The sequence below is a fragment of the Lampetra fluviatilis genome, chromosome 34 (genome assembly GCF_964198595.1).
Source record: "Lampetra fluviatilis chromosome 34, kcLamFluv1.1, whole genome shotgun sequence".
Lineage (NCBI taxonomy): Eukaryota > Metazoa > Chordata > Hyperoartia > Petromyzontiformes > Petromyzontidae > Lampetra > Lampetra fluviatilis.
The window spans coordinates 12,014,387-12,042,381 of NC_136308.1; the positions used below are offsets into that span (position 1 = coordinate 12,014,387).

At 51.2% G+C, this 27,995-nt stretch overlaps 1 protein-coding gene across 3 annotated transcripts in view; it reads left to right on the forward strand.

The window, feature by feature from the left end:
- Positions 1–27,995, forward strand: part of LOC144944398 (receptor-type tyrosine-protein phosphatase gamma-like) — a 509,515-nt gene that overhangs the window by 432,081 nt on the left and 49,439 nt on the right. For all 3 annotated transcript variants that reach the window (XR_013639578.1, XM_078872535.1, XM_078872536.1), the window contains one exon: positions 27,645–27,773. Coding sequence is in view for 2 of the 3 variants with exons in the window: in XM_078872535.1 (XP_078728661.1) it covers positions 27,645–27,773 (129 nt within the window). In the remaining variant the exon portion in view is untranslated. The remainder of the gene's footprint in view (positions 1–27,644; positions 27,774–27,995) is intronic.

Sequence of the window (27,995 nt, forward strand, 5' to 3'; positions counted from 1 at the left end):
TCGTGAGCGCGAGGGCCATTGCTTGAAATGCCATCCATTGTGCGTTTTGTCTATTTCCCTTTTAGGGCCACGGGGCGCTATCGCCCGAGTGTGTTTTTGTTGTTCGCGTGCCACTGCCCACGCAGTCATAAAAAAAAAATCGTCCTCTTTGTTTATCACGCATTCTGCTTCAGCTATTGTCTGGGGTTGAACCCACGACCTCCTGCACACGAGGTGAGAGAGTTGACATCTCCTAGCCACCGTGGTAGCGCGGCTAACCGCCCACTGCACTACCGCTTCCCATCGCAAACACACACCGACGTACGGGTACACACGAAAACACCCCCCCACGCCCTCCCCCGTCAATGTTATGAAGCTGATGCAGACTCACCGTGGAAGCTGAGGGTGTCAGCCACTCGGCAGCGGTTCCCGGTGGCTGCTGGGTAGATTACAGACAGGATCCGCGAAGTCCTCCCAGCTCTCCATCGTGGGTGAGAGGCGTTCCCCTGCTCTGTGGCTCCACCTAACCCACGCCGACCACCGTTCTGCTCCCGGCTCGCGACCGAGCCCCGCTGAGCGTGCGGTGACGGCCGCCGTGCGTCGCCAACGATCGGCCCGGATGGAGAAAAAAAAACACGGACTCGAGTATTTCAGGATCTTTTGGTCCAAAATGTTGCCAGGGGTCTCTTCTCCACATCCGAACGTCGTGGGGGTGCTCAGATAGCCCGTGATAGCGGCTGCTCATACCCCCATCATCACGCTCCGAGTCTCTCGAACCCCCCCTCACCCCACCTAAAGAAGTAAAACACACTGCAAGGTCAGGTTTTGGATTTTACAAAGGTGGTGGGGTAGGCTTAGCGAGAAAAGGGCGCGCCATTGTGTGCCGTGAAATCCGATGTGGCAAGTTTATTATCGGCTTAGGGGCGGCCTTGCTGCGGAGTGAAGGGCGGGCCACGGTGGGGGCCGTGGGGGAGGCCGCCTCCCCCGGCGACGCCACGTGCCAAGTGCTCGCCGCCACTAGAAGAGCTCCTGCCGTCCGCGCCCGGAGCGGAGAGAGGATTTTCGCGAGCGGCGAATGTGTGCCCCTGGGGTGCCTCTGTGTGGGTTCGCCTCTGTGTGTGGGTGCGCCTCTGTGTGTGTCCCCACGTCAGTGTGTGTGTGTGTGTGCGTGCGATGGGGAGAGGTAGTGCAGCGGTTTGCGGAGGGACGCCACGGTGGCTAGGTGATGTTATCTCCCTCGCCTGCTATCCAGGAGGTCGTGGGTTCGATCCCAGCCCTGAAGCCTGTATAATTGGATACTCTTAGATTACCATAATGTGCGCACATTATGTACGTACATGATGCGCATACATTATGTTTCTTGATTACCTGTGAATAACCCAACCAATAATAGATATCCATTGTAATTTTTATGACTTTATTAACCCCTCCTCTGGTCTTCACACCTCATTGGGTCACAGTGACGGCATCAGATTTACCCCCTCTATTTAAGATCAAAACAGGAGGATTTCTCCATGTCTGGCTGTCCGCCTGATGATGCTGGTTGTTTTAATTACTGGCTAAACGTCACGGTACTCTAAATGTAAATATCGTTTGTTTACTCTCCAACACAGCGGTGTGCTGAATAGTAACTAATCGGCATGTTCTGTTTACGTGACAACCCTTACTTATTGGCTGTGTCGGGTGGTGGCGGGTATAACGACACATTTTCATTTACATGATCTAATCCAAAAAACCTGCATGTTCTCTCTGTCGTCACGTGGATTTTTTTCCGGTCCTCCAGTTTTTCCTTCTACATTTAGAATCAACATACGTTTAGAGTATTTGGCTGCTATAAATTCCCACGTGATAAGCCACTTTGTTGGCGCTATCATTTGTTGCCAGGTCACTTATGAAAAAGAGCTGTATAGCTCAGTGGGCCTGGTAAAATAAATGTACACTATGGGAACCTCATTTGCCAGTAAAAATATGATAATTGTTTTTTTACCCTTCTATCTGGCAACAAAACTGACACCTTTTTACAAGGAGTCATGTTTGCATAGACCGCAATACCTGCAGTCGTAATACAAACAAAAGACATAACTCTGATAATGTGCACTGTCCTTAAAGTTGATTGGTCCACACCCGAGACAGCTTTCCTTAGAGCCTAGTCTCACATGGGTTGGACCAGATGACGCCAAAAGGCGCACAACTCAAAGACAATGCACCATCAGAGTATGAGAGCTCGGGGCAAGCATCTACACTATGGGAACCTCATTTGCCAGTAAAAATATGATAATTGTTTTTTTTACCTTTTGGCGTCATCTGGTCCAACCCATGTGAGACTAGGCTCTAAGGAAAGCTGTCTCGGGTGTGGACCAATCAACTTCAAGGACAGTGCACATTATCAGAGTTATGTCTTTTGTTTGTATTATGACTGCAGGTATTGCGGTCTATGCAAACATGACTCCTTGTAAAAAGGTGTCAGTTTTGTTGCCAGATAGAAGGGTAAAAAAACAATTATCAAAATAAATGTAGTTTTAGTTTTTCGATTTGCACGCTACGCTACAAACCCAGCGACCCAAGTTCGATTCCCGCTCACGGTCAACACCGGTGACGTCTATCTGAACTGGTTCTGGGCTTCCCCTTAGTCGACTTAGCCTCAAATGAGTAGCTGGTGCGATGTGTAAACATCGCCGCTGGGGAGACAAAGGTGGCCGGCCATGGTATTGACCACCCACCCCCTCATGTGCCGTGCCGGCCCTTCAAATGTGCTACTCGCTAACAGCACTTGCTCCCACAGTTCGTTAAGGGCTATAGGGGGGCGTGTTTGTCTTTGTGTTTGCAATTCTAAACCTGCGTGGTGCTGCCACAAGATGCGAGGTCAAAGCGTCAAAAGTGATTTCCTGCTCAAATGAGCGTTAAGTCGCTTAGTTCACAGTTCATTGCGCTAATCACTCTGCCACCGCTCCACCCTTGCACTCCTGCGTTTCGATATATGGGCTTGTGGCCTTGGGAAGCTGATCTTGAAGCAGAGCGTTCCTTTCTTCTCCACGCGAGATTTCAATCAAAAAGATATGACAGGAGGGAATTCCAAAGTGGAGCGGTGAGAGAGAAGAGACAGCGGAGAGAAAGAGAAGTGACTTGCAGTGCGGTGATTGAGTTCATAAATGAGCATGTGAGTGGGTGGGTGAGTGAATGGGTGGGTGGGTGGATGAGTGAATGGATGAGCAAATGGATGGGTGAGTGAATGGGTGGGTGGGTGGATGAGCGTGTTGTTGTGACCTGCAGTGTGTGATGGTGGCGGTGGTGGTTGAAAGACGGTGTCGATTATGAGACGGAACAGTCGGTGTCTGGTACACCGGGCGAGGAAACAACCAGTGAAAGTTCACGGTAGTAGCGATAGAAGAGTGATAAGGAGGCAAGTGACCGCGAGTGACTCAGCAACAAGGCAAACGCTCGGTGTCCCAGGGGGCGGTCCAGCGCCGGGAAGGAACCGCAAATTCCTGTTCGCTAATTGATGGTGATATTTAATTATTTAGTCTGATGAAAGCGGCCTTTGTCCTGCGGGCGCCTTCCACGCTCGCCGCTGCGTGGTCACATGACTCCCACATAGTGCCATTTCACCCCCTCCTGGCCGGCCGGTCACATGACTCCCACGGCGTGCTGTCGTCCTAATTAAATTACGTTTTCATTTTTTGTAACCTCGGTTGCGGTCGAGAGTCGTGGGACACTTTTTGCCCGGGCTCCCCGCGGTTGTTTTGCCTCTCAGTGTCACTTCGCCGCTCGGTCTGCTGCGAAGCGCTTCTGGGTGAGCGGCCGTCCTCCTGACCTCTGATCCCACCTTGAACCTCACCCCCTCTGCTCCCACCTTGAAGCTCGCCCGGGCTCATTGAGTCCAGCGACGACGTATCCAGTTATTTGAGCAATCGGTTGCTCTACCGATTGTTCGAGCGATCGTCAGTTCGATTGCTCGACAAATCAGGGAAACGAAGAAAAGTCTTGCCTCTGCTGGACGGAACGTGCTGGGCAGGAGTCGGTGGGGGTTTCCCACCTTCAATAGGCAGGCTATCAGGGGCGTCCACCATTTTCACATTGTAACCTTCACTCGAACAATGTACTGAATCGTCCCGGGTGAACGCTTGGTACGACCAAGCCACAACGGGGCACTTTGTGGGCAGTGACTCACAAACCGCCGCCATTAAATAACGACGCTCCATTGGCGCTCCGCTCTTCAGCGCCGCTGTGGTGTGTGCGGGAGCCACGTCGCCAGGGCCGCCACTGCCACCAACGACACTGCCACCACTGCCACCACCACCATGGCCGTCACCACCTCCGCCACCACCACCGCCGCCACAACAACCACCACCACAGCCGCCACCACCTCCGCCACCACCACCGCCGCCACCGCAACCACCACCACCGCCACCACCCTCACCACCGCCGCCTCCTCCACACCAACATAATTCATATTTCACCAGATCATTTTCGTTGAGATTTCCCAGCGCAACTCCGGCTGTCCCCCCACCGCTCGCCACGATAACGCGCGGCGATGTCATCTCTCTCTCACGTGTTGGCCCTTCGCGTGCGCGTCCCTTGGCCCGTCGAATCATCGGGCGTTATTGAACAAAACGGCTGAATTAACGCCGTCGCTCGCGCTCAACTTTTTTTTTAACGCAATTTCCTTTATTTATTTTATAGCTGCCGGCAAAATAAAGCGCGAGCGCTCACTCGGGGCCCCTCTGCACCGTCTAACGGTCTCGCTAACGCTGTTTTATTTTCGAATGCGCTCGCCGCGCTAGGTTGTTGCTTGTTGTTTTTTTTGGCATGAATACCTTGACGTTTGCGTTTGCGCATGGGGAATTGTTCCCACAGCTGGGCCCTTCTTGGCGACGTTAGATTAATGCAAATTTATAATAAATTGCGTTAACGCAGCCTCGCTCCCGTGACCGCACACGGCGTGCTATGCCGGGGCGATGCGTGCGCAGCCCGACGGAAATCTGTGGCAGCGCTCGCTCCGAGAATCCTCGGAAGCTCCTACCAGCTACTCGCAAACGCACAAACCTGCCGTTCCGTGACCGCGCATCATCACCGCCACCACCGTCATCATCACTCAATGTTTCTTTTTACCGCGCCTCCCAAAAGCAATACGCCCTGCGGCAGGGGCGACCCCCTGGTGGGCTCTGTCCCTGTGTGGCACAGAAATGCACGCAGCGCCGGCCGGCAAGCGAGCCTGCCGGTAAGGGGCGATGCTGCTATGTGGCTTGGCAGAAATTGACCGTGAGGCCGGGGCACGCGTGGTCTGCCCTCTTTTTATTTGCGAACGCCGTCATGGCAACTTATTTAACGTCCTCCGTGAAGCGGACGGCGCGTAATTATTTTTGACGGTGCCCACACACCGCAGAGTTTATTTGCGTTTCCTACCGAGAAGTCAAGAGACCAGGGTGTGGAGCCTCATTTTGCGAGACTGACCCTTAAGTTGCCCCCTTCGAAATGTGTCTTTTTCCGCTCAATGGGCCCGGGGCCCTACACCGGCTGAAAGAAAAAAATCAAGTGTTTACCAGGGCGGCCCGCCACATCGAACCGCGAAGCTCTGCAACAAACGGTGAACGTCGCCCCATGCGGGTGCAGGCGCACGCTGCTGCCCCTCCCCCGAAATAGCTCCGTTTATTCTTCTCGTCTAAGCCCCTCGGTATCCATCAAGTGCAGCCTCGTGGACCCTGCCGCGGGATGGATGCGCGGAGGCCGCAATGATGATCGATGCTCGTTTGCGGCGATCGCAGCCCGCTGCGGGTGGAGGGTCTGGCCGGGGCGAGCGGCTGGGAGCTTTTGTTTGTGTTTTTCCCAGGCGAACGCAGAAAAAGACTACAACAACACGCAATGCACGCGCACACGTAGAACTGCGTTATTTTATTATGGTCCCCTCGAGCAACGTTGGGTATAATTCATCGTGGTAATGTCCTGTAGAAGATGCCTGTTTTTGTTTTTTTGGAAATCTGATTCCGACTGCGCCAACGGCGTCACAGCGTGACACTCGGTGTCCATCCACCCCCACGTTGAGAGAAACGACCCGCAGAAGCAGATGTCACAGGGCTACCTCTGAGATCCCTTCGAGTGACATTGTTATATTCGCGCACGGGACCACGCTGCCCTTCCGCACGCACCCTGCGGCGGGGAGAGATGTCGTCACGTTTGCAAGTCGAGCCGATGTCATTTTTCATTGCCTTTGCCAGATTAAGATCGATGAAGATCAGATGGCAGCCCTGAGTGTCGCTACCCCCTCGTGTACACAGCATCCAAATACACGAAATACATGTAGCTTCTAAATGTGGAGGGAAAAACCGGAGGACCCCCACTGAGCTGTATAGTTATTTTCAGGAGCGACCTGGGCAAATGATAGCTCAATGCAATGGCTCATCATCACGTGTAAATGTATAGCAGCCAAACACTCTAAACACGTGATGTTGATTCTAAATGCGGAGGGAGAAAAATTCCACACGACCACGGAGGGAGAGACATGCACACTCCAAATACACAAATGTTAGGATCGGGATCGAACGCAGGACCTCCTGCATACCAGGCGAGGCAGTTAACATCTCGCCACCCCGAGGGATAATGGGGGCTGAGCCAACACCCAACCAAGACTTAAACACCCTCAAGTCTTGGTTGGGTGTTGGGATACTTGCCCCGTGGTCGGAGACGGAGGGCAGGCAAAATGTGACCGTACGGCCCGGCAGCCCTGGCACACAGAACACGTCCCAAACAAAGCAACCCTCCTAGTTACAATACACGGCCTTCATATGGACCCAGGGAATCCTCGCTGAACCTCAAGTGCCCCTTCCCTCTTTGCAAGAGGGGCCCACATGCTGCTGCTCGGCCAATTCGGTTGACGAGAGGCGGGCCTCCATGTGGGGAAGAAACCGCAGAGGCCCGCGGAGGACTCCCCCGCGCAACGCGAGCGGGAGCGACGCTCGTTTCACGGAGGTGGATTCAAGAATCCCCCGCTGCCGTGATGCCACCTAGTGGGCCACGCCGCCTCCCATCCGAAAGGTCGCAGCCCTGGCTGGCCTGTGAGATCGACGAGGTCGGACGCGGTCGGGAGGGGCGATGTTGTCGCCGTAGCGACGCTGCCGCCCCGGTTCTCACCGCCAAAGTGCTCACCGGTTGCGTGATCGTAGCTCTACGCTCATCACCACCGTATCGTCCGTCGTTGCCGGAAGCACTTCAGCACAAAGCCACGCTTTACCCCACCACCAAAAGACAAAGATCCCCTGTGTAGCCTCAACAGACTGCTGGGGCAAGTGCTATTAGCGAGTAGCACCTTTAAAGGCCAGCCCGGCACACGAGGGGTGAGTCGACAGCACCACGCCCGAACGCCTTTGTCTCCCCAGCGGCGATGTTTACACACCGCACCTGGTAGTTATTTGAGGCTGAGTCGACCTAGGGGAGGAGGCCCGGGACCGGTTCAGATAGTCGTCACTCGTGTTGGCCGTGAGCGAGAATCGAACTCGGGTCGCCGTGTTCGTAGCGCAGCGTAGCGCTAACCCCTACTACACTACCGCTCCCCACGCTCCCCCACCACCACCGCCACACGCGACCTACCGACCACAGCCTCTGGTGCACCCATTCACAGTACACCACTGAACCGGGTGGGCAGAGTTTGACGAGGGGCGGGTTCACGGAAGTTGCACCGTGCCGCGCCGGGGAATCGGATCGAACCGCAAGTCCTGCGCGCCAGCTACGGCACCGCCACGGGTGGCCTGCGCGAACCCGACGCACGCCCCCCAACAGCAGCCCCCCAACAGCAGCCCCCCAACAGCAGCCCCCCCCCTCCCTCATTTGCATCCCACCCGCCATCCCGGCGGCAGCGGCGGCGTTGCCGGTGAGGATCGGAGTGTTAATGAGACCCGGTGGGGGGTGTGGGTGCGGTGGTGTGGGGGTGCTTTCATACCTCCTCGAGTCGACCGCACAGACACACGGGATTACACAGCTGCCCCCCCCACCCCCCTTTGTAAACATGCTGTACGCAGCTTAATATCGCGCCAGGGTAAGGAAGGAGGGGGGGGGCTCTCTCCGCTGATTGATGGCCGCGTTTGTAAATTCTCTTCTCCTCTTGCGCACGATCGCTGCAGGAGCAGCAGCAGCAGCAGGAAGACGTTCCGGCGGTAAACGCCACTGCGTAGAGGTCCGCTACCGGCCACGACGAGAGGGCTTCAGCAGAGAGTTCGTTCGTGTGGTGTTGCTATTCCTCCTCGTCGTCTGTTCAAGGAGCGTAGACCGCAGTGGTTTGCTGTACGGTCCATAGGTTCGGGTTGCACGTCCACCATCGCAGTGCAGGAATGTATTTTGCCTTGCCGTTAACATATCTCTGTGTATCTTTATGGGTCACTATCTATCTCTGTGGGTCTCAAAGAGCTCCGTTTATGGTGTGGGTTGTATGGCCTCAATCACGCTGCTTCTGTGACTTGTCTTTAATGCATATATATGTCTCTGTATGGGTCACTCTAGCAGAGTCTATGTGTCTCTGTGGGTCTCAATATATTCTCTGTTTACTTGTCTTTAATGTACATCTATGTCTCTGTATGGGTCGCTAGCTGAGTCCGTGCCTCTTTGGGTCTCTCTGTATTCTCTGTGGTGTCTCTATGGTGTCTCTGTGGTGTATCTATGGTGTCTCTGTGGTGTCTCTGTGGTGTCTTTGTGGTGTCTCTGTGGTGTCTCTGTGGTGTCTCTATGGTGTCTCTGTGGTGTCTCTGTGGTGTCTTTGTGGTGTCTCTGTGGTGTCTCTGTGGTGTCTCTATGGTGTCTCTATGGTGTCTCTGTGGTGTCTCTGTGGTGTCTTTGTGGTGTCTCTGTGGTGTCTCTGTGGTGTCTCTATGGTGTCTCTGTGGTGTCTCTATGGTGTCTCTGTGGTGTCTTTGTGGTGTCTCTATGGTGTCTCTGTGGTGTCTCTGTGGTGTCTTTGTGGTGTCTCTGTGGTGTCTCTGTGGTGTCTCTATGGTGTCTCTGTGGTGTCTCTGTGGTGTCTCTGTGGTGTCTCTATGGTGTCTCTGTGGTGTCTCTATGGTGTCTCTGTGGTGTCTCTGTGGTGTCTCTGTGGTGTCTCTGTGTTCTCTATGGTGTCTCTGTGGTGTCTCTGTGGTGTCTTTGTGGTGTCTCTGTGTTCTCTGTGGTGTCTCTGTGGTGTCTCTGTGGTGTCTTTGTGGTGTCTCTGTGGTGTCTCTGTGGTGTCTCTGTATTGTCTCTGTGTTCTCTGTGGTGTCTCTGTGGTGTCTCTGTGGTGTCTTTGTGGTGTCTCTGTGGTGTCTCTGTGGTGTCTCTGTGGTGTCTTTGTGGTGTCTCTGTGGTGTCTCTGTGGTGTCTCTGTGGTGTCTCTGTGGTGTCTCTATGGTGTCTCTGTGGTGTCTCTGTGGTGTCTCTGTGGTGTCTCTGTGGGCTTAACGGCATGGTCCATGGTGTGGGTTGCATGGCCACAATTGCGCTGCTGCTGCTGCTGTAGCCGGTGCCGTCAGGCGGCCCCGTCTACAGAGCAGTGGACGTGGCGCAGCAGCGGCAGCAGCGGCAGCAGCGGCAGCCCGAGTGAGTGAGAGAGTCGGCTCGGGACGCGCACGCAGAGCGTCCGTACATGCGCGTGTGTGTGTGCACGCGTGCGTATGTGCGTGTGTGCACGCGTGTGTGTGTGTGTGCGTGCGTATGTGTGTGTGTGTCACGGCGACGGTGCCATTAGCCACGGTTTGTTACGGTTATTTAGCGGTAATTAATTTCGAGTAAAAAAATATGATTTATATAATTTTTTCGGGTTTAACAGAAAATGTTCGGCACTTGTTTGTGAAGGTTGCGTGTAATTTCCTCCAAGGTCGAACAAGGTAATGAATTCTATAAATTAACATGGGAGCGTGGGGGGGGGTGAAGAGAGGAGGGAGGGGGGATGTTGTAATGGGGGAGATGATGATGATGATGGTGATGATAAAATGAACCCCGTGATGACTCACGGTTCTGTACGCGCGCGTTCATGCAGGAACGGGGGGGGGAATGTGCTTCACAGTTTGAGAGCGCGGAGCGCAAAGCGCCGGGCTCACAGAGCATGACGTTAGTGACTCGTGATGGTAATGATGGTGGTGGTGGTGACTCGTGATGATGGTGTTGGTGGTAATGTGCATGGTGGTGGTGTTGACTCGCGATGGTGATGATGGTGGTGACGGTAATTATGATGGTGGTGACTCGTGATGGTGATGGTTTTAGTGATGGCGGTGATGGATGGGGGTGAATGGGGAGGGGACGATCCAGCCTCCGCATCCATGTGCGTGTGTGTCCGTGTACCCCTGTGCCTTGTGGGGAGCGGTAGTGTAGCGGTTCGTGAGCTGCGCTACGAACGCGAGTCGCCGCCCCACATGAGTGAACCGGTCCTGGGCCTCCCGAAGGTCGACTCAGGCTCTAAAATGAGTACTTGGTGCCGTGTGCAAACACTGGGGAGACAAAGGCGGCCGGGCGTGGTGCTGCCCACCCACCTCCTCGTGTATCATGTTGGCCTTCATAGGTGCTCGCGAACCGCACTTGCCCCAACAGGCTGTCAAAGGCTATATGGGGGATCTTTGACTTTGCATTGTGGGGGACGGTGATGCAGTGGTTAGAGCTGAGAGCTTCCAACCCAGAATCAGTGGCATTTCTGAACCAGTCCTGGGGCCTCCGCTACATCGGAAATGAGCACTCGCTGCAGTGTGTACATATCAACCAGCGGGGAGACAAAGGTGGCCGGGGAACAGTTCTTTTTTCCGGCCACAGAACCCCATCATTGTGGAGCCTCTCCGATCTTCATGGGCGCTACTCGCCAGGCAGCACTTGCCCCCGACAGCATGTGTAGGCTATACGGGGGATCTTTGCGAGGCACCGCCAGTCATCTGTGGCCAATCGCTCATGAATCCATTTCGCCCAGTAGCCTCTTGAAGCCCAGTTGGGGTTTTCAAAGCCGGGGTTTTTTTCCCCCTTCTGCCTGAGATACAGAAAGTAAATCCTGGTGATTATGAATCTTCCGCCATTCATACAAAGCGTGTCTCCAGCTTTGCATATGTTAGTGGGAGGGAAGGGAGGAGGGAGGGAGATAAATTGTAAAAATGCGTAAAAGGAGAAGGGAGAGAGAAGGAGGAGAAGGAGAAGAAGAAGAAAGCGACTTTAATGTCTCGCCTGTGGAGGCTGAGTAGGGCTCCCTGACCTGCTCGCGGGGTACAGATGGCCTACGACTAATCCGATTGGACGACGCGGACTTAACCCCCCCCCCACCCCTGCCCCCGTGATGTGCGAGAAAAGAGTACGCGTGTGTGTGAGAGAGTACGCGTGTGTGTGAGAGCGGTAGTGTAGCGGTTAGCGCGCTGCGATACGAACCCGGCGACACGAGTTTGATTCCCGCTCGCAGCTAACACCAGTCATGATTATCTGAACCGGACCTGGGCTTCCCCTCGGTCGACTCAGCCTTAAACGAGCACTGGGGAGACAAAGGCGGCCGTGCATGGTGTTGGCCACCCACCCCCTGTGTGCCGTGCCGGCGTTCATAAGTGCTCGTTAATAGCACTTGCTCCCAAAGTATGTTAAGGCTATACGGGGGAGCTTTGTCTTTGTGTGTATTGCTACCTACAAACATGGACCTGGGACGATTAATTTGTGGCCTCTCTCCGTGCTGGCGAAAGAATGGCCCTAGCCTGAAACGTCACCTGTCACATAATCTTTACTTTTGAGGCCAAACTGTTCTTATTGACAAGCGTGTACAGTGTGTTGTTGTTGTTTGTTGTTGTTGGCTGTACTTGTGCACCACTGCCCACATCGCCAGACAAATACCTTGGGCAATCGATCGAAACAGATATTTGTAATTGACTACTTCTATTTGCGTGTCGATTTCTCGGGCCCCTTTGAAAATTACTCGCGCCCCTCCCCCCCAAATCCCCTCCAAAACCATCCCCCCCCCCTGGTGAAGGCGGGAAACCCCTGGAGGCCACGGCCAGCACAGGTAAGGGCTGATGATGCCCATGTCACCAAAACCCTGCGGCTCAATTAATTTAATCGGTAATCGGTAAAGTGATGGCACAGAGTCACGGTGAACCTTCTCGAGTGAACATTGAGCTCCCCCCCGCTGCCTCGTTTACAGCCCGGAGCCTGCGGTGGGAATTCCACATTCGTGTAGCCGGGGGGCGAGGGGGATGAGTCTGTCCATCGAACAAGCGGTGATGCTGATTGTTTCTTTGACCCCCCACCCCCGGCATCGATGATTGGGCAGCATTAACACCCCCCCCCCCAAAAAAACATAATTTAAACTTGGTTATTTAAATCACTGGATATCGCGTGCCTTGCCGTGCCTTGCCGTGGCGTCTCGGGGGGCAGGGGGTTAATCCCGGCCACGCTTTCTCTCCGGGGCTTCAGAAGCTGCTCTTCTTTTATTTATTTATTTCTCTAAGAGTTTTAAAGCATTGCTGCCAAAGTCTTCAAGGACATCATTGAATATGTATGTATTTTATCTTATATTCGAGTACCCTTTATAATGTAATATCCCCCTCCCTTTCTCTATTATATTTTTATTTTGCGTTCCATTATAGTTGTGAGTTTTATGCTTGACTGCTGTTTACATAAATTTATACATATATATTGTTACATATTATATTAAAAACCACAACGCTGTTCTGCCATGGCCCTCCGCTCGTGTTGCTTTTTATAAGCAATTGGGACCGTGAGCGATGCTGTGATGTCGGCGGTCGTAGACACCCGACGGTTGTTGACGCCCGGCATCCACGCGGCCACAGTCGTGGCCACGACCATGGCGGTCTACGGCCTAGCGGGTCGAGGAGCGTGCTCCACCACTCCCGCCGCTGCCGCTCGCCCCGAATGTCAACGATGCCACAGGTCGTGTGAGAACGATTAACCAGCTGCCCGGCGGGGTTTGCAGTTGAATTTTGGTTTTGTTTCTCGTTTTTGGTTCGCAATTGTTTAGGATGTTTTGACTTCCACACCCCAACTGACTTCCCACTCACTAACTCACCTAACTCTCTCACACACACCACTCACTAACTCAGCCACCTAACTCACACACACCACTCACTAACTCACCCACCTAACTCTCACACACCTCACTCACTAACTCTCCCACCTAACTCACACCTCACTTACTAACTAACCCACCTAACTCACACACCACTCACTAACTCCCCCACCTAACTCACACACCACTCACTAACTCACCCACCTAACTCTCACACACCTCACTCACTCACTCTCCCACCTAATTCACACCTCACTCACTAACTCACCCACCTAACTCACACACCACTCACCAACTCACCCACCACTCACCAACTCACCCACCTAACTCTCACACCACTCACTTACTCACCCACCTAACTCTCACACCACTCACTAACTCACCCACCTAACTCACACACCACTCACTAACTCACCCACCTAACTCACACACCACTCACTAACTCACCCACCTAACTCACACCTCACTCACTAACTCACCCACCTAACTCACACACCAATCACTAACTCACACACCACTCACCAACTCACCCACCTAACTCACACACCACTCACTCAGTCACCCACCTAACTCTCACCTCACTCACTCACCCACCTAACTCACACCTCACTCACTAACTCACCCACCTAACTCACACACCACTCACTAACTCATCCACCTAACTCACACACCACTCACTCAGTCACCCACCTAACTCACACACCACTCACTAACTCATCCACCTAACTCACACACCACTAACTCACCCACCTAACTCTCACCTCACTCACTAACTCACCCACCTAACTCACACCTCACTCACGAACTAACCCACCTAACTCACACACCACTCACTCAGTCACCCACCTAACTCACACACCACTCACTAACTCACCCACCTAACTCACACACCACTCACTAACTCACCCACCTAACTCACACCACTCACCAACTCACCCACCTAACTCACACACCACTCACTCACTCACCCACCTAACTCTCACCTCACTCACTAACTCACCCACCTAACTCACACCTCACTCACTAACTAACCCACCTAACTCACACACCACTCACTCACTCACCCACCTAACTCACACACCACTCACTCACCCACCTAACTCACACACCACTCACTCACTCACCCACCTAATTCACACACCACTCACTCACTCACTCACCCACCTAACTCACACACCACTCACTAACTCACCCACCTAACTTACACCTCACTCACTCACTCACCCACCAAACTCTCACCTCGCTCACTAACTCACCCACCTAACTCTCCTACCACTCACCAACTTAACCACATAACTGACACACCGCTTATGTAACTCACACACACGCATACACCACCTCCACACTCCAAGTCACTCGTGGATAAATCCATCCATTAGAGGCACTCACTTATGCGTCATCTGCTGCCGACATTAGTACGCGTGCACACACACACACAACGCATTCAGAAGGAATCCACTTGTCTCTGCACTCGTCTCTGCACTCACACACACACCGACCACTTATTTACATACACACAAACACATACATGACTAAGACAAAGATTACCGGTATAATTTCGATTTAAAGCTTTCGTGACTGCAGGGATTCATCTTCTTGGTTCTTTCGGTAAAGTCACGTAGAAGGGAAGTAATAAAATAATAAAAATAAAACATAATAAAACAATTCTCACGACGTTTCGGCCACAACGCAAGCAGCCGTCCTCAGGCGAAGAATGAGACATTATCAAGCTAGGAGCTTATATAGGTGTAGCGAGGAGGAGCGCCTTAACAAAAGAATGTGCATATGAAGAGGAATTTAGCATACCAATGGGCAATGCGTAGGAGGTGGGCGGAGGGGTTTCAAAGTCCCATTATGCCCATGCATTATGCAGGATCAACAGCACTACGGGGGGGCGCAAGGAACAGCGTTAATAAAGGAAAGGAATGTTAATGATATGTAGCTGCATTTACCAAACAACCATGTAGAAAACCAAAGTAAAAAACTACATAAAAAACTAAAATATAAACTGATACTTACTATACTCTACAATAAGCTGAGTTACTAACAACAAATAATAAATTACAATTCTACGTCGTAAGAAGTATATAATATACTTCCATCTAAACTTTATTCTCTTAGCATATACAGTACTATATACTGCCATAGATAAACCCAACATTAAATTATATACTGTATTGCTGTAAACCACCCTATACTTTATACATTTTAATATAACACTATGTATTATTCAACTCACCCTAATGTGTATCGAAATGGTTTATTACGTCCTTCCAATGATTGCTAAGCCTGAATCCATCTTCTCGGTTAAAATTGTCTCTGTGTTTGTATATGTGGATCGCCTCATGAACGAATCTCTCATGATAGCCAGATGGCTTGCAGAGAACCTCCGTCTTGGAGAAGTCAATGTCATGTGAGCCCACTGAGTTGTAACAGTGGTCTGCCACGGCTGAGGTGTTTGTCCTACCGTGTTTTAGATCAGCTTTATGTTTACGAATGCGGTCTGAGACGTGTCGTTTGGTTTCCCCAATGTAACTGCTACCACAGAGGCAACTTAGTTTGTAGACGCCAGGGTACTGTATGTCTGGAATCACATCTTTTACAGACGGTACCAGATCACGGATTTTATGTACTGTGTTGAATCGGACCTGGATCTTGTGTTTAATCAGGATTTTGGAGATCTTTTTTGTGACCCCAGCAATGTAGGGTAAGGTGATGGTCTTGAAAGGCTCCTCAACAGGATCCTTCTTGATGGTTGGAGTGATGGCTTTGCGGATTGTGTAGTCGGAGTAACCATTAGCCTTAAGAGCTTGGCGTACGTGTTTGAGTTCACTGGAAATGTGTTCATGGTCGGAGATGCATTGGGCTCTATGATATAGAGTCTTGATGAGGGAATTCTTCTGGGATGGATGGTGGTGGGAATCCGGTTTTAGATAAGCATCCGTGTGGGTGGCTTTCCTGTAGACAGAGTGGCTCATTGAACCATCAGGTCTCCTTTTGATTAGGACATCCAAAAAGGGTAGCTTGCCATCATTTTCGACTTCCATGGTGAATCTGATGGCTGGGTGTATGGAATTGATGTGGTCGAGAAATTGGTCTAGAGCAGGCCGGCCATGTGGCCAGATGACAAAAGTGTCGTCTACGTACCTCTTCCATAAGGTCGGGCGTAGAGTGGCAGTCTGGATGGCGTCCGTCTCAAATTTCTCCATGAAGATGTTGGCTACAACCGGAGATAGGGAGGAGCCCATTGGGGTGCCCTCAATTTGCTTGTAGAAGGTTCCATTCCAGGTGAAGTATGTATTGGTTAAGCAGTGTCTCACCAGGGGGGGTACCCCAGCATTTAGTCCTTGATGAACCAAGTCTTCAATGATTGCGATGGTGTCAGGCACAGGCACCTTGGTGAACAAGGAAACCACATCAAAACTGACAAGCAGGTCGTCTGGGGACAGGGCAATCCCCTTGATTGTCGATACCAGGTCAGTAGAGTTTAGTACTGCAGAGGTGGTTTTTCCAGTGAAAGGCCGTAGGATTTCGGACAAAAAACGAGCCAGTTTGTAAGTGGGGGAGTTGATAGTAGAGACAATGGGACGAAGAGGTGTATCTTCTTTATGTATCTTTGGCAAGCCGTACAATCTTGGTGGCCTGGCTGCAGAAGGTTTCAACGAGAACTGTTTGGTCTGATCAATTAATGCAGTTGAAGCAGAAATGAACAACCAACAACATCATTTCTGCTTCAACTGCATTAATTGATCAGACCAAACAGTTCTCGTTGAAACCTTCTGCAGCCAGGCCACCAAGATTGTACGGCTTGCCAAAGATACATAAAGAAGATACACCTCTTCGTCCCATTGTCTCTACTATCAACTCCCCCACTTACAAACTGGCTCGTTTTTTGTCCGAAATCCTACGGCCTTTCACTGGAAAAACCACCTCTGCAGTACTAAACTCTACTGACCTGGTATCGACAATCAAGGGGATTGCCCTGTCCCCAGACGACCTGCTTGTCAGTTTTGATGTGGTTTCCTTGTTCACCAAGGTGCCTGTGCCTGACACCATCGCAATCATTGAAGACTTGGTTCATCAAGGACTAAATGCTGGGGTACCCCCCCTGGTGAGACACTGCTTAACCAATACATACTTCACCTGGAATGGAACCTTCTACAAGCAAATTGAGGGCACCCCAATGGGCTCCTCCCTATCTCCGGTTGTAGCCAACATCTTCATGGAGAAATTTGAGACGGACGCCATCCAGACTGCCACTCTACGCCCGACCTTATGGAAGAGGTACGTAGACGACACTTTTGTCATCTGGCCACATGGCCGGCCTGCTCTAGACCAATTTCTCGACCACATCAATTCCATACACCCAGCCATCAGATTCACCATGGAAGTCGAAAATGATGGCAAGCTACCCTTTTTGGATGTCCTAATCAAAAGGAGACCTGATGGTTCAATGAGCTACTCTGTCTACAGGAAAGCCACCCACACGGATGCTTATCTAAAACCGGATTCCCACCACCATCCATCCCAGAAGAATTCCCTCATCAAGACTCTATATCATAGAGCCCAATGCATCTCCGACCATGAACACATTTCCAGTGAACTCAAACACGTACGCCAAGCTCTTAAGGCTAATGGTTACTCCGACTACACAATCCGCAAAGCCATCACTCCAACCATCAATGAAGGATCCTGTTGAGGAGCCTTTCAAGACCATCACCTTACCCTACATTGCTGGGGTCACAAAAAAGATCTCCAAAATCCTGATTAAACACAAGATCCAGGTCCGATTCAACACAGTACATAAAATCCGTGATCTGGTACCGTCTGTAAAAGATGTGATTCCAGACATACAGTACCCTGGCGTCTACAAACTAAGTTGCCTCTGTGGTAGCAGTTACATTGGGGAAACCAAACGACACGTCTCAGACCGCATTCGTAAACATAAAGCTGATCTAAAACACGGTAGGACAAACACCTCAGCCGTGGCAGACCACTGTTACAACTCAGTGGGCTCACATGACATTGACTTCTCCAAGACGGAGGTTCTCTGCAAGCCATCTGGCTATCATGAGAGATTCGTTCATGAGGCGATCCACATATACAAACACAGAGACAATTTTAACCGAGAAGATGGATTCAGGCTTAGCAATCATTGGAAGGACGTAATAAACCATTTCGATACACATTAGGGTGAGTTGAATAATACATAGTGTTATATTAAAATGTATAAAGTATAGGGTGGTTTACAGCAATACAGTATATAATTTAATGTTGGGTTTATCTATGGCAGTATATAGTACTGTATATGCTAAGAGAATAAAGTTTAGATGGAAGTATATTATATACTTCTTACGACGTAGAATTGTAATTTATTATTTGTTGTTAGTAACTCAGCTTATTGTAGAGTATAGTAAGTATCAGTTTATATTTTAGTTTTTTATGTAGTTTTTTACTTTGGTTTTCTACATGGTTGTTTGGTAAATGCAGCTACATATCATTAACATTCCTTTCCTTTATTAACGCTGTTCCTTGCGCCCCCCCGTAGTGCTGTTGATCCTGCATAATGCATGGGCATAATGGGACTTTGAAACCCCTCCGCCCACCTCCTACGCATTGCCCATTGGTATGCTAAATTCCTCTTCATATGCACATTCTTTTGTTAAGGCGCTCCTCCTCGCTACACCTATATAAGCTCCTAGCTTGATAATGTCTCATTCTTCGCCTGAGGACGGCTGCTTGCGTTGTGGCCGAAACGTCGTGAGAATTGTTTTATTATGTTTTATTTTTATTATTTTATTACTTCCCGTCTACGTGACTTTACCGAAAGAACCAAGAAGATTACCGGTATAGTCGAACAGACTGTTGGTGCAAGTGTGGTAGTGTAGTGGTTAGCGCAGCACGCTGGCCGCAGGTGGCTAGCACTATGCCAGACCGCATTTGTCTCCCCAGTGGCGATGCTTACACACTGCACCAGGTACTCATTTGAGGCTGCGTCGACCTAGGGGAGGCCCAGAACCGGTTCAGATAATCGTCACTGGTGTTGGCCGTAAGCAGGGATCAAACTGGCGTCGTCGGGTTCGTAGTGCAGCGCGCTAAGCGCTATACTACCACTTCTCACACACATGGTCACACAACAACAACAACAGTGCCGGTCGACTCAGCCTTAAATGACCACTGGGGAGACAAAGGCGGCCGTGCATGGTGTTGGCCACCCACCCCCTGTGTGCCGTGCCAGGCTATGTGCACGTTGAGGCCACGTGAAGTGTCGAACGCCCGCTGGCAGGAGGTCAGAGGGCAGACCCACGTGCCACGGGTCGACTGACTGAGATGACTGGCTGATGCACCACCTGTGTCCCCTACTGTGCCAACTTACTGTGCTTTAGCCACCCGGCGCTTCGCTCGTTGTTATGAGCGTCGCTCCTCCCCCCTCCGTTGTTGTTTGAGGGCGACTGCCTCCAACTGCCCAGTAGCATCCTTCATGAGCCTCCTCCACAGAGGCCGATCTTGACACCGCTGGTACCAGTCATCGGAAAGTCCAATCGGCTCCACATCCTCCTGTACCACATCACTCATCTCTTCTCTAGCCCGTGCCGCGCCCGTTTAGCCCCCTCTATCCGGCCGAACAAAAGCTGTTTAGGTATGCTGTGACTGGGCATGCGGGCTACATGACCCAGCCAACGCAGCCTTGCCTGCCGGAGGAGCTCACCGATGGGACTTTGCCCAGAGTCTTTCAAGGATTCGTGAGCTCCTCACACAATCCAGCCTGGTTAAACCCAGGATGGATCGTAGGCAGGCCAGCCTAAATGTTTCTAACTGGCGAAGATGTTCCATGAGGGGAGTCCACATTTCGCAAGCGTAGAGAAGGGAGGGAATGATTGTGGCCGACAAGTCCGGAAGCTTTGTGCAGAACGGCAGACCAGGTAGCTTCCATACAGCTTTACGCAACTGATTGAAAGATAATGACGCTCGACTGATTCAGAATGAGACCTCCGCTGTCAAACCGGAGCCGGTCATGAGCACACTGCCCAGGTATGGAAAACTCTCCACTCTCTCCACAACTGCCCTATCATCCATTGGGAGTTGTGGGGGTGGAGTGTCCAATGGTACAAAATACCCAGGCAGGTGCTTAGTTTTGGTGGGGCTGATGGTAAGGCCCCACCTCTTAGTGGCACACTCCAGGTTCATCAACAGCGCCTCCAACTCCTCTTCTGAGTGAGCGGCAATTACCAGATCATTGGCATACATAACGTGGTTGACCAATAGGGAGCCATCCCTTGACCACACCCGGTCATCGATCAGCCTCCCATTGTATCTGTACCAGATGGAAATTCCTCCAGTACAGCCATCAAAGGCTTCACGAACTACGTGGTCAAAAAATATGTTGAATAATGTGGGAGCCAGAGGACATTCCTGTTGCACCCCAAGGTGAACAGGGAATGGCTCCGACTCCTGGCCACGTAGTTTTACCCGGGCCCGCTCACCATCATGAAGGTCCTTATTGATCGTGAGCAGAGGGTCAGGGACTCCGAAAGTACGAAGAATAACCCAGAGCCCAGGCCTACTGATGGTATCATAGGCCTTGACCAGGTCAATAAAGCAGTGATGTAGGTCTTGTTGGAATTCCCTACACCTCTGCTGTAGCAGACGGACAGAAAATATGGCATCTGTGCAGGACCGCCCTTTCCTGAAACCGCACTGGGGCTCAGCAAGCCTCTCCTCAGCGTGCCTGGCAAGGCGATGTTGAATAATCTTTGCCAAGACCTTTCCCGGCACACTGAAGAATGAGATACCCCTGTAGTTATTACAGTCTACCAGGGAATCCTTCCAATCCTGCGGAACCCGTCCAGTGGTCCAGACTGTTGTTATGATGGCATGTAGGGCAGTCTGTACACAAACACTACCCTCCCACAGCATTTCGCTTGGGAGATCATCTCTGCCGGGTACCTTTTCTGGTCTCAGACTCTGGATCGCCTTTAGTACTTCCTTAACAGATGGCACCTCAGCCAGCCACTCACAGGTGACCTTTTAATATTTGAGACACCACAGCCCTAGCAGGTTCATCCCCGCTTTGTCCCATGATGTTTTACATGCCGAGAGATTTCCCCTCCCCCAGGACTTCACAGAAATGCTCAGCAAATCTGCAAACCTGTTCCCCTAATGATGGTAATAGGTGTGGCGCTGCAGGTTACTTTTTTGATGGAGTTAAATAGTAATTTGTGATCGCGGGCCATTGAGGCAGACTCCATCTCCTCAGCAACCCGCGACCACCACCTATCCTTGCAGTGCCTCACGGCTCTCTGAACCTCCAAGCGAAGGCTGCGGTAAGCCTCCTCATTCTCTGACGTGGGATGCTGTAGACGATGAGAGTGGGGTGCACGGTCTTGGCTGTGTACCCAAAGCAGCCATTGCAGCTGCATGAGTCACAGTCCTAAACGTCGCCCATTTCCCCTCGACATCTGGAGGAGTGGGGGACGATGCCAACCCCAGCCGCAAGCGATGATTAAATTCTCGCTTGCAACTTTCATCAGCTAGCTGACACCAGGCCAACTTGGGCGTGAATGGGGTCCTGGGTGTACACCCACCACCGGAGTGGAAGAATGGCAGGCGCATCTTACAGATGACAAGTCGATGGTTAGTGGGCAGATCAGCTCCACGGTAAGTTCTGGTGTCAAGGACATGGGCCCGTATCCGCTGTTCCATCACTACGTAGTCCAGTAGATGTTCTTGCTTGGACCCGGCATGCATCCATGATGTTGTGTGGATGTGCCGATGCCGGAACCACATGTTAGTAATTACAAGCCCATGGGCTGCACAAACATCTAGCAGCCTCCTACCGTTGTTATTGAGCTGATCTGGCCCATGCCTTCCAATCACTCCAGACCAGGTGCCAGCATCATGACCAACTCGGGCATTGAATTCACCCAACAAGATGACTCTATCCCGAGGGGCCACTTTAGCTAGCACCTGTGACAGGAGGTCATAGAATCCATCTGACTCATCGGCCTTGCCTGCATCCCTCCACGGATGTTCGTCTTCGGTGGGGGCATAAGTATCCACATCCACCACTCCTCACCTCCGGTTGATAGGAAGGCGAGCCCAAAGTAATCTGGGGCTTACCGCTTCCCACACCTCACCGCCACTTTCCCACACCCCCTTGATTTTTTTGTTCAGAAGAAGAGCGACTCCCTGTTGTTTGGCAGTCTCCTGCCCCGAGTCGAGGACTGTCCACCCCTCATGGTGGCAGGAGCCAGAGCCGGTCCAACGGACCTCCTGAATACCACAGAGAACCAGGCGTTACCGGTTCAGCTCCCGACAGAGGAGTGGCAGCCTCTCCTCCGCAGTGAGCGTTCGAACATTCCACGTGGCCATCCGAAGTGGCTTTTTTTTTTCTGGAGGAGCCCCGATGGTAAATATTCAATCTCCTGGCTCCGCCAAATGGGGTTTGGCCAGTAGATGTCATAGACGCCTGTCCCCCTGGGGCCTCCGGCACACGCTTATTAAGTAGATATTTTAAAGGTGGTTTTGTGGTAATTAATTGAAGATGGAGGGGTTACCAGCCCCTCGCACCCATCCAGAGCCCCCATTTTGCCGCTGTGGTGGTTACAAACGCCATGAGGGGAATGGTCAATCTAAATTGGCCCTCCCCCCATGGCACTGCCCACCACAACATTGCCATCCGGCACCACGAGGAGGTAGGGGGTTGTTATTGCCGGACACATGTACACACATGTGCACACACACATACGTTCACGTGCGCACACAAACTCGCCTGATCTCATGCCACTCTTTCTTAGACCATCTCACTTGCATTAAAATCCACTTCCATCAATTAGTCCGGCTCGTTAGTCTGCACGCTGGAATAATAATTACTCATCATTTTCATAGACCCGGTCAGGCCAAATTAAGGGCACCGTACAATAATGCAATTTAGTTAATGTTACATTTTATTTAATGAGAATTAAAAAAATTTTGTCAACTCTGATATGCGGTCATGCGTGCGTGGCCCCAAGTGTGGATGAGTGAGCAGCAACTGTCCCGTGCCTATATGTACGTGTCATTGTGTATTTGTGCGTGTCTGTGTTTGATTGATGACTTCTGCGTTATGTGTACATGTGCGTGATCTTTGCCTTTGCTTATGTGGTGCATATGTGTGTGTATCGGGAGCGGTAGTGTAGCGGTTAGCACGCTGCGATACGAACCCGGCGACAAAAGTTCGATTCCCGCTCGCAGCAAACACCAGTCATGATTATCTGAACCGGACCTGGGCTTCCCCTCGTTCGACTTAGCCTTAAATGAGCACTTGGTGCGGTGTGTAAACATCGCCACTGGGAAGACAAAGGCGGCCGTGCATGGGGTTGGCCACCCACCCCCTCGTTTGCCGTGCCGGCCTTCGTAGGTGCTCGCTAACAGCACTTGTCCCAACAGTCTGTTCAGGCTATATGGGGGATCTTTGTCTTTTGAATGTGTGTGTGTCTATGGAGCCCACGAAAGAAAAATCTGTGCCAGTTTGAAAATTCAGTATGGCCTGCCTACTATCCATCCTCGGTTTAATCAGGCTGGATTTGTGTGAGCTCACAGATTCTTAAAAGATCTGGACACAGTCCCCATCATTTGTGAGTTCCTCGGACAGGCAAGGCTGTGTTGGCTGGGTCATATAGCCAGCATACCCAGCCACCTCATGCCCAAGCAGCTTCCATTTGGCCAGATATTAGGTAGCTAAACGGAGCGCAGCACAGGCAGGCTAGCAAAGAGATTGGCTGATGTGGTACAGGATGATGTGTTGTTGAGTGGCGGATGACTTGTTCCAATGGTGTGATGGTTGACTTCTGTGGGAGGCTAAAACACTGCAATTTGTCTCAGTGAGGAGCACATGTGGTGCTTTTGCCAGTCATCTCAGTCAACTCATGGCACCTGGGACTGTCCCGTGACTTTGTACCAGCGAGCCTTTAACACTTCACGTGGCTTCAAAGTGCACCTAGCCTGGCACAAGCATCGTGGTGACATCACCGCCACTTAGTGGTGAACACCGGTTGTCGTTGCCTATAGGGAGCGGTGGCGCAGTGGTTAGCGCACGGGGCTATCGACGCATGACCCGAGTTCGATTTTCACAAAGAGCCAACATCGATGACGAATATCTGGAACGGTCTTTGGCTTCTGCTAGGTTGACTCAGCCTCAAATGAGTACCTGCTGCGGTGTGTAAACATCAGCACTGGGAAGACACGGATGTCCAGGTGTGGTTTGGGCCACATCACCCCCCTCAAAGGCGCGCCGTGCCGATCTTTGTAGGTGCTCGCTTAACAGCACTTGCCCTAACAGCCTATTTGGGGGACCTTTGTCTCATGTCCACACCCTTTACACGGCTGGGCCGTGTCCGCGTGCGACGCACGTTTCCAGCTGATTCTGTGTGACCAGGGTGAGAACTCACGAGGTCAAGATAGGAGTCTCATTCGCAATAGTGACCTGGGCCGTCACTCTGCCAGTTAGAGTGGCGATGATCGCTACTGCTGCTGCTGTATAATCTCAACTTTTGCGAACGACTTCACAGCATCTTTAACGTCCGTCGTGAGCAGAGCAGACGGCGCGTAGCATCATTTGTACTCCGGTTAATAACCAGGGCGGCCTGCTCGATTAAAACCAGGAACTTCGGCAACTTTGAAGCCGTGTCGGCGTGGGCAAACGGCTCGCGCGCTGCCCCTCTGCGTCGGGAGGCTTCCCCCGCGCGGTGTCCAGGCTTCCGTTTCCTTTCATCTTTCGCGGTCTGACACAGAAGAATGGGACGGAGCGGAGGGGGGGAGAAGGATTCTGAATTAATAAGGGCGAGCTGACAAGCACGACAAACTGTGAGATCGTTTGAAGATCCCAACGCCGCACGCCCCCCTTGGGGCACTTTGCAGCTCCTGTGCAAAAAGAAAGGTGACAAAGCGAAGATGCATTTACATACAGTCATTGAGAATCTTTATTGAGGACATAGGAATCCGATGAGCTATGAAGCTCTTTTTTCACAGACGCCCAGCAGGGAGCGAGGTCAGCAGGCTCCACCATGAAACACGGCACGTTAACCCTCCATCCGTCCGTCCTCTGGGGCTCATCACTCTTCAACCTCCGCCCCCTCTGTTCGATTCGACATCGCAGTTGTCATGACTGCAGGCACCACGGTCAACGTCGGTTTTCGCGGCTCGCATCTTCATTGCGCCGCGTGGATTAGAGGGCAGAGGAGTGACGCTTACAACAACGAGTGGAGCGCCGGGCGGCTAAAATACAGCAATTATGATGCCAGTAGTAATTACTGGCGAACGTCATACTCTAATTCTAGATTTGAAGCTTTCGTGACTGCAAGGATTCATATTCTTAGGTTTTTTCGGTAAAGTCACGTAGGTAAAACATCAAAATTAATGAAAATAAAATAAAATAAAACAAAGATCACGTTTCGGAGGCAACACAAGTCTCCGTCATCAGGTGGGACCGTCACAGCCGAATTAGCTGCATCAAGTGAGGCAATGATTCAAATGTAATCCCTTATAAGCAAGTTGAAGGGGGGAGGAGAGGGGGGGGGGAGCTCATCAGAATGTGGTAGCCAATGAATGGAACGTATCGGGAGGGAGGGGGGCGGAGCTCAAAGACAGCACGGAGTGCTAAGTACAACGCATCGGGAGGGGGAGGGGGGTTGCTGCTGCACACGCCAACACAATGGACAGAGAGGGGGAGGGGAGGCCTGATACACATGATAGACAAAAGAACGAAAATGCCCATGTTTATACCAATGCTGGCTGAACAATGAAGAGAGTACTGTTAAAAAATAACTGGGGATGTTAACACTCGGTAAAGTAAAGTAAAATAGTGCCTGTCAGATAAGATGGTCCAAAAAAGTGTAATTAAGTCTTTTTTGCGTGTTTGATAACATCTTTCCAATGATTACTAAGTTTGTACCCATCATCACGGTTGAAATTATGTCTGTGTTTGTATATTTGTATGGCTTCGTGTACAAACCTTTGATGGTAGCCGGGAGGTTTGCAGAGAACCTTGGTCTCGGAAAAGACAATTTCATGAGAGCCCACCGAGTTGTAGCAATGATCGGCAACGGCAGAAGAATCAGTTCTGCCGTGTTTCAGATCTGACTTGTGCTCGCGGACACGATCAGAAACATGACGTTTCGTTTCTCCAATGTAGCAATCACCACAAATGCAACTCAATTTGTAGACTCCAGGATACTGTAAGTCAGGAACGACATCCTTCACAGATGGAATCAGATCACGGATTTTATGCACTGTACTGAATCGGACTTGGATCTTATGTTTGTTTAGAATTTTGGAGATCTTTTTGGTCACGCCTGCTATGTATGGTAACGTGATGGTTTTGGTCGGAGTTTCATGTGGCTGTTTCTGTGTGGTGGGAGAGACAGCTTGGCGGATAGTACGGTCAGAGTATCCGTTCATCCTGAGGGCCCGATGTACATGTCTTAATTCACCGGTCAGGTGGTGTTTGTCAGAAATGCCATGGGCTCTGTGGTATAGCATTTTGATGAGAGAATTATTTTGAGATGGGTGGTGGTGGGAATCCGGTTTCAAGTAGGAATCTGTGTGGGTGGCTTTCCTGTAGAGAGAATGTCCCAAGGATCCGTCAGGCCTCCTCTCAAACAGAATATCCAAGAATGGTAGTTTACCGTCTGTTTACACATTTACAATTTGAGTACGACGTTTCGCTGGTAATTGCATCCAGCATCATCGGGCAATTCGCCAGAATGGTGAGGCTCTGCTGTGTCTCCCGTTCTTATATAGAGCAGCAGCAGGGTGACGTCATCATTAACTCATTAACTCATCAGGTGCAAAGATTCAAGGGGGGAGTGATTGTAATTATATACTAGATTAGTAATCAGGCTATTGTTACGATGCGAGTTGTAGATTAGTAATCATTTGGAATGTGTTTTATTGTGATTATGCTACATTAGTAATCAGTTAATGTTTGTTTCCCTTATAAGGAATTGTAATGTATCTTATTTAATAATACGCTTCCAGGCCGCACTAAGCCTGTAGCTGTCTGAGCGATTAAAGTTATTTCTGTTTCTCTCAATTTCAATCGATTCTCTAATTAGTCTTTGCCAGTAGTAACTAGTTTTACACAACACTTCCACGTTGTCAACAGGGACACTCAATTGATTTTGTGTATACGTACATCTATATGCAATGGAGGTTACTTGGCCTCAAATGAACATCATCACTGGAAATGCACAGGCGGCCGGGCATGCGTGGTGCTGGCCACTCGCCCCTTTGTGCGCCTTGCTGGCCTTCGTATTAAACTATTAAAATGAAAAACGATTTAACTTTTATTTTACCAGGTAAGGCCCCACTGAGCTGTGTAGCTATTTTCAGGAGCGACCTGGGCAAATGATAGCTCAACGCAGTGGCTCATCATCACGTGTAAATGTATAGCAGCCAAACACTCTAAACACGTGATGTTGATTCTAAATGCGGAGGGAGAAAAATTCCACGTGACCATGGGGGGAGAGACATGCAAACTCAAAACACACGGGCGTCACGGTCGGGATCGAACCCATAACCTGCCGTATACCAGGCGAGGTAGTTAACATCTCGGCACTCACTAACAGCACTTGCCCCAACAGCGTTAAAGGATAGACAGAGGGAGGATCTTTGTGTTTGTGTGCTTCAGGCGGAGAAGTACTGGCCGGCGGAGGGCAGCGAGGAATACGGCTCCGTGCTGGTCACCCTCAAGTCGTCGCGTGCGCGAGCCTTCTACACCGCACGCCGTTTCCACATCCGCAACACCAAGTTCAAGAAGGCACGGCCAACGCAGCTGTCGGAGTGTGCAGGCGGTGCAATCGCACCGGGCACCAACCCCCACCCCCCCCCCCCTTGCTGGCTGGGGTTGCCCAGACACCAGGCTGGCTATGGGGGTGGGGGGCACACCAATGGGAATGGGAAAGTGGTAGAGGGGTCAATTTGATGTCTTGAACCCGGGGTCCGTGCCCAACTGTGCGACTGGCAGAGTGATCCGTAGGCT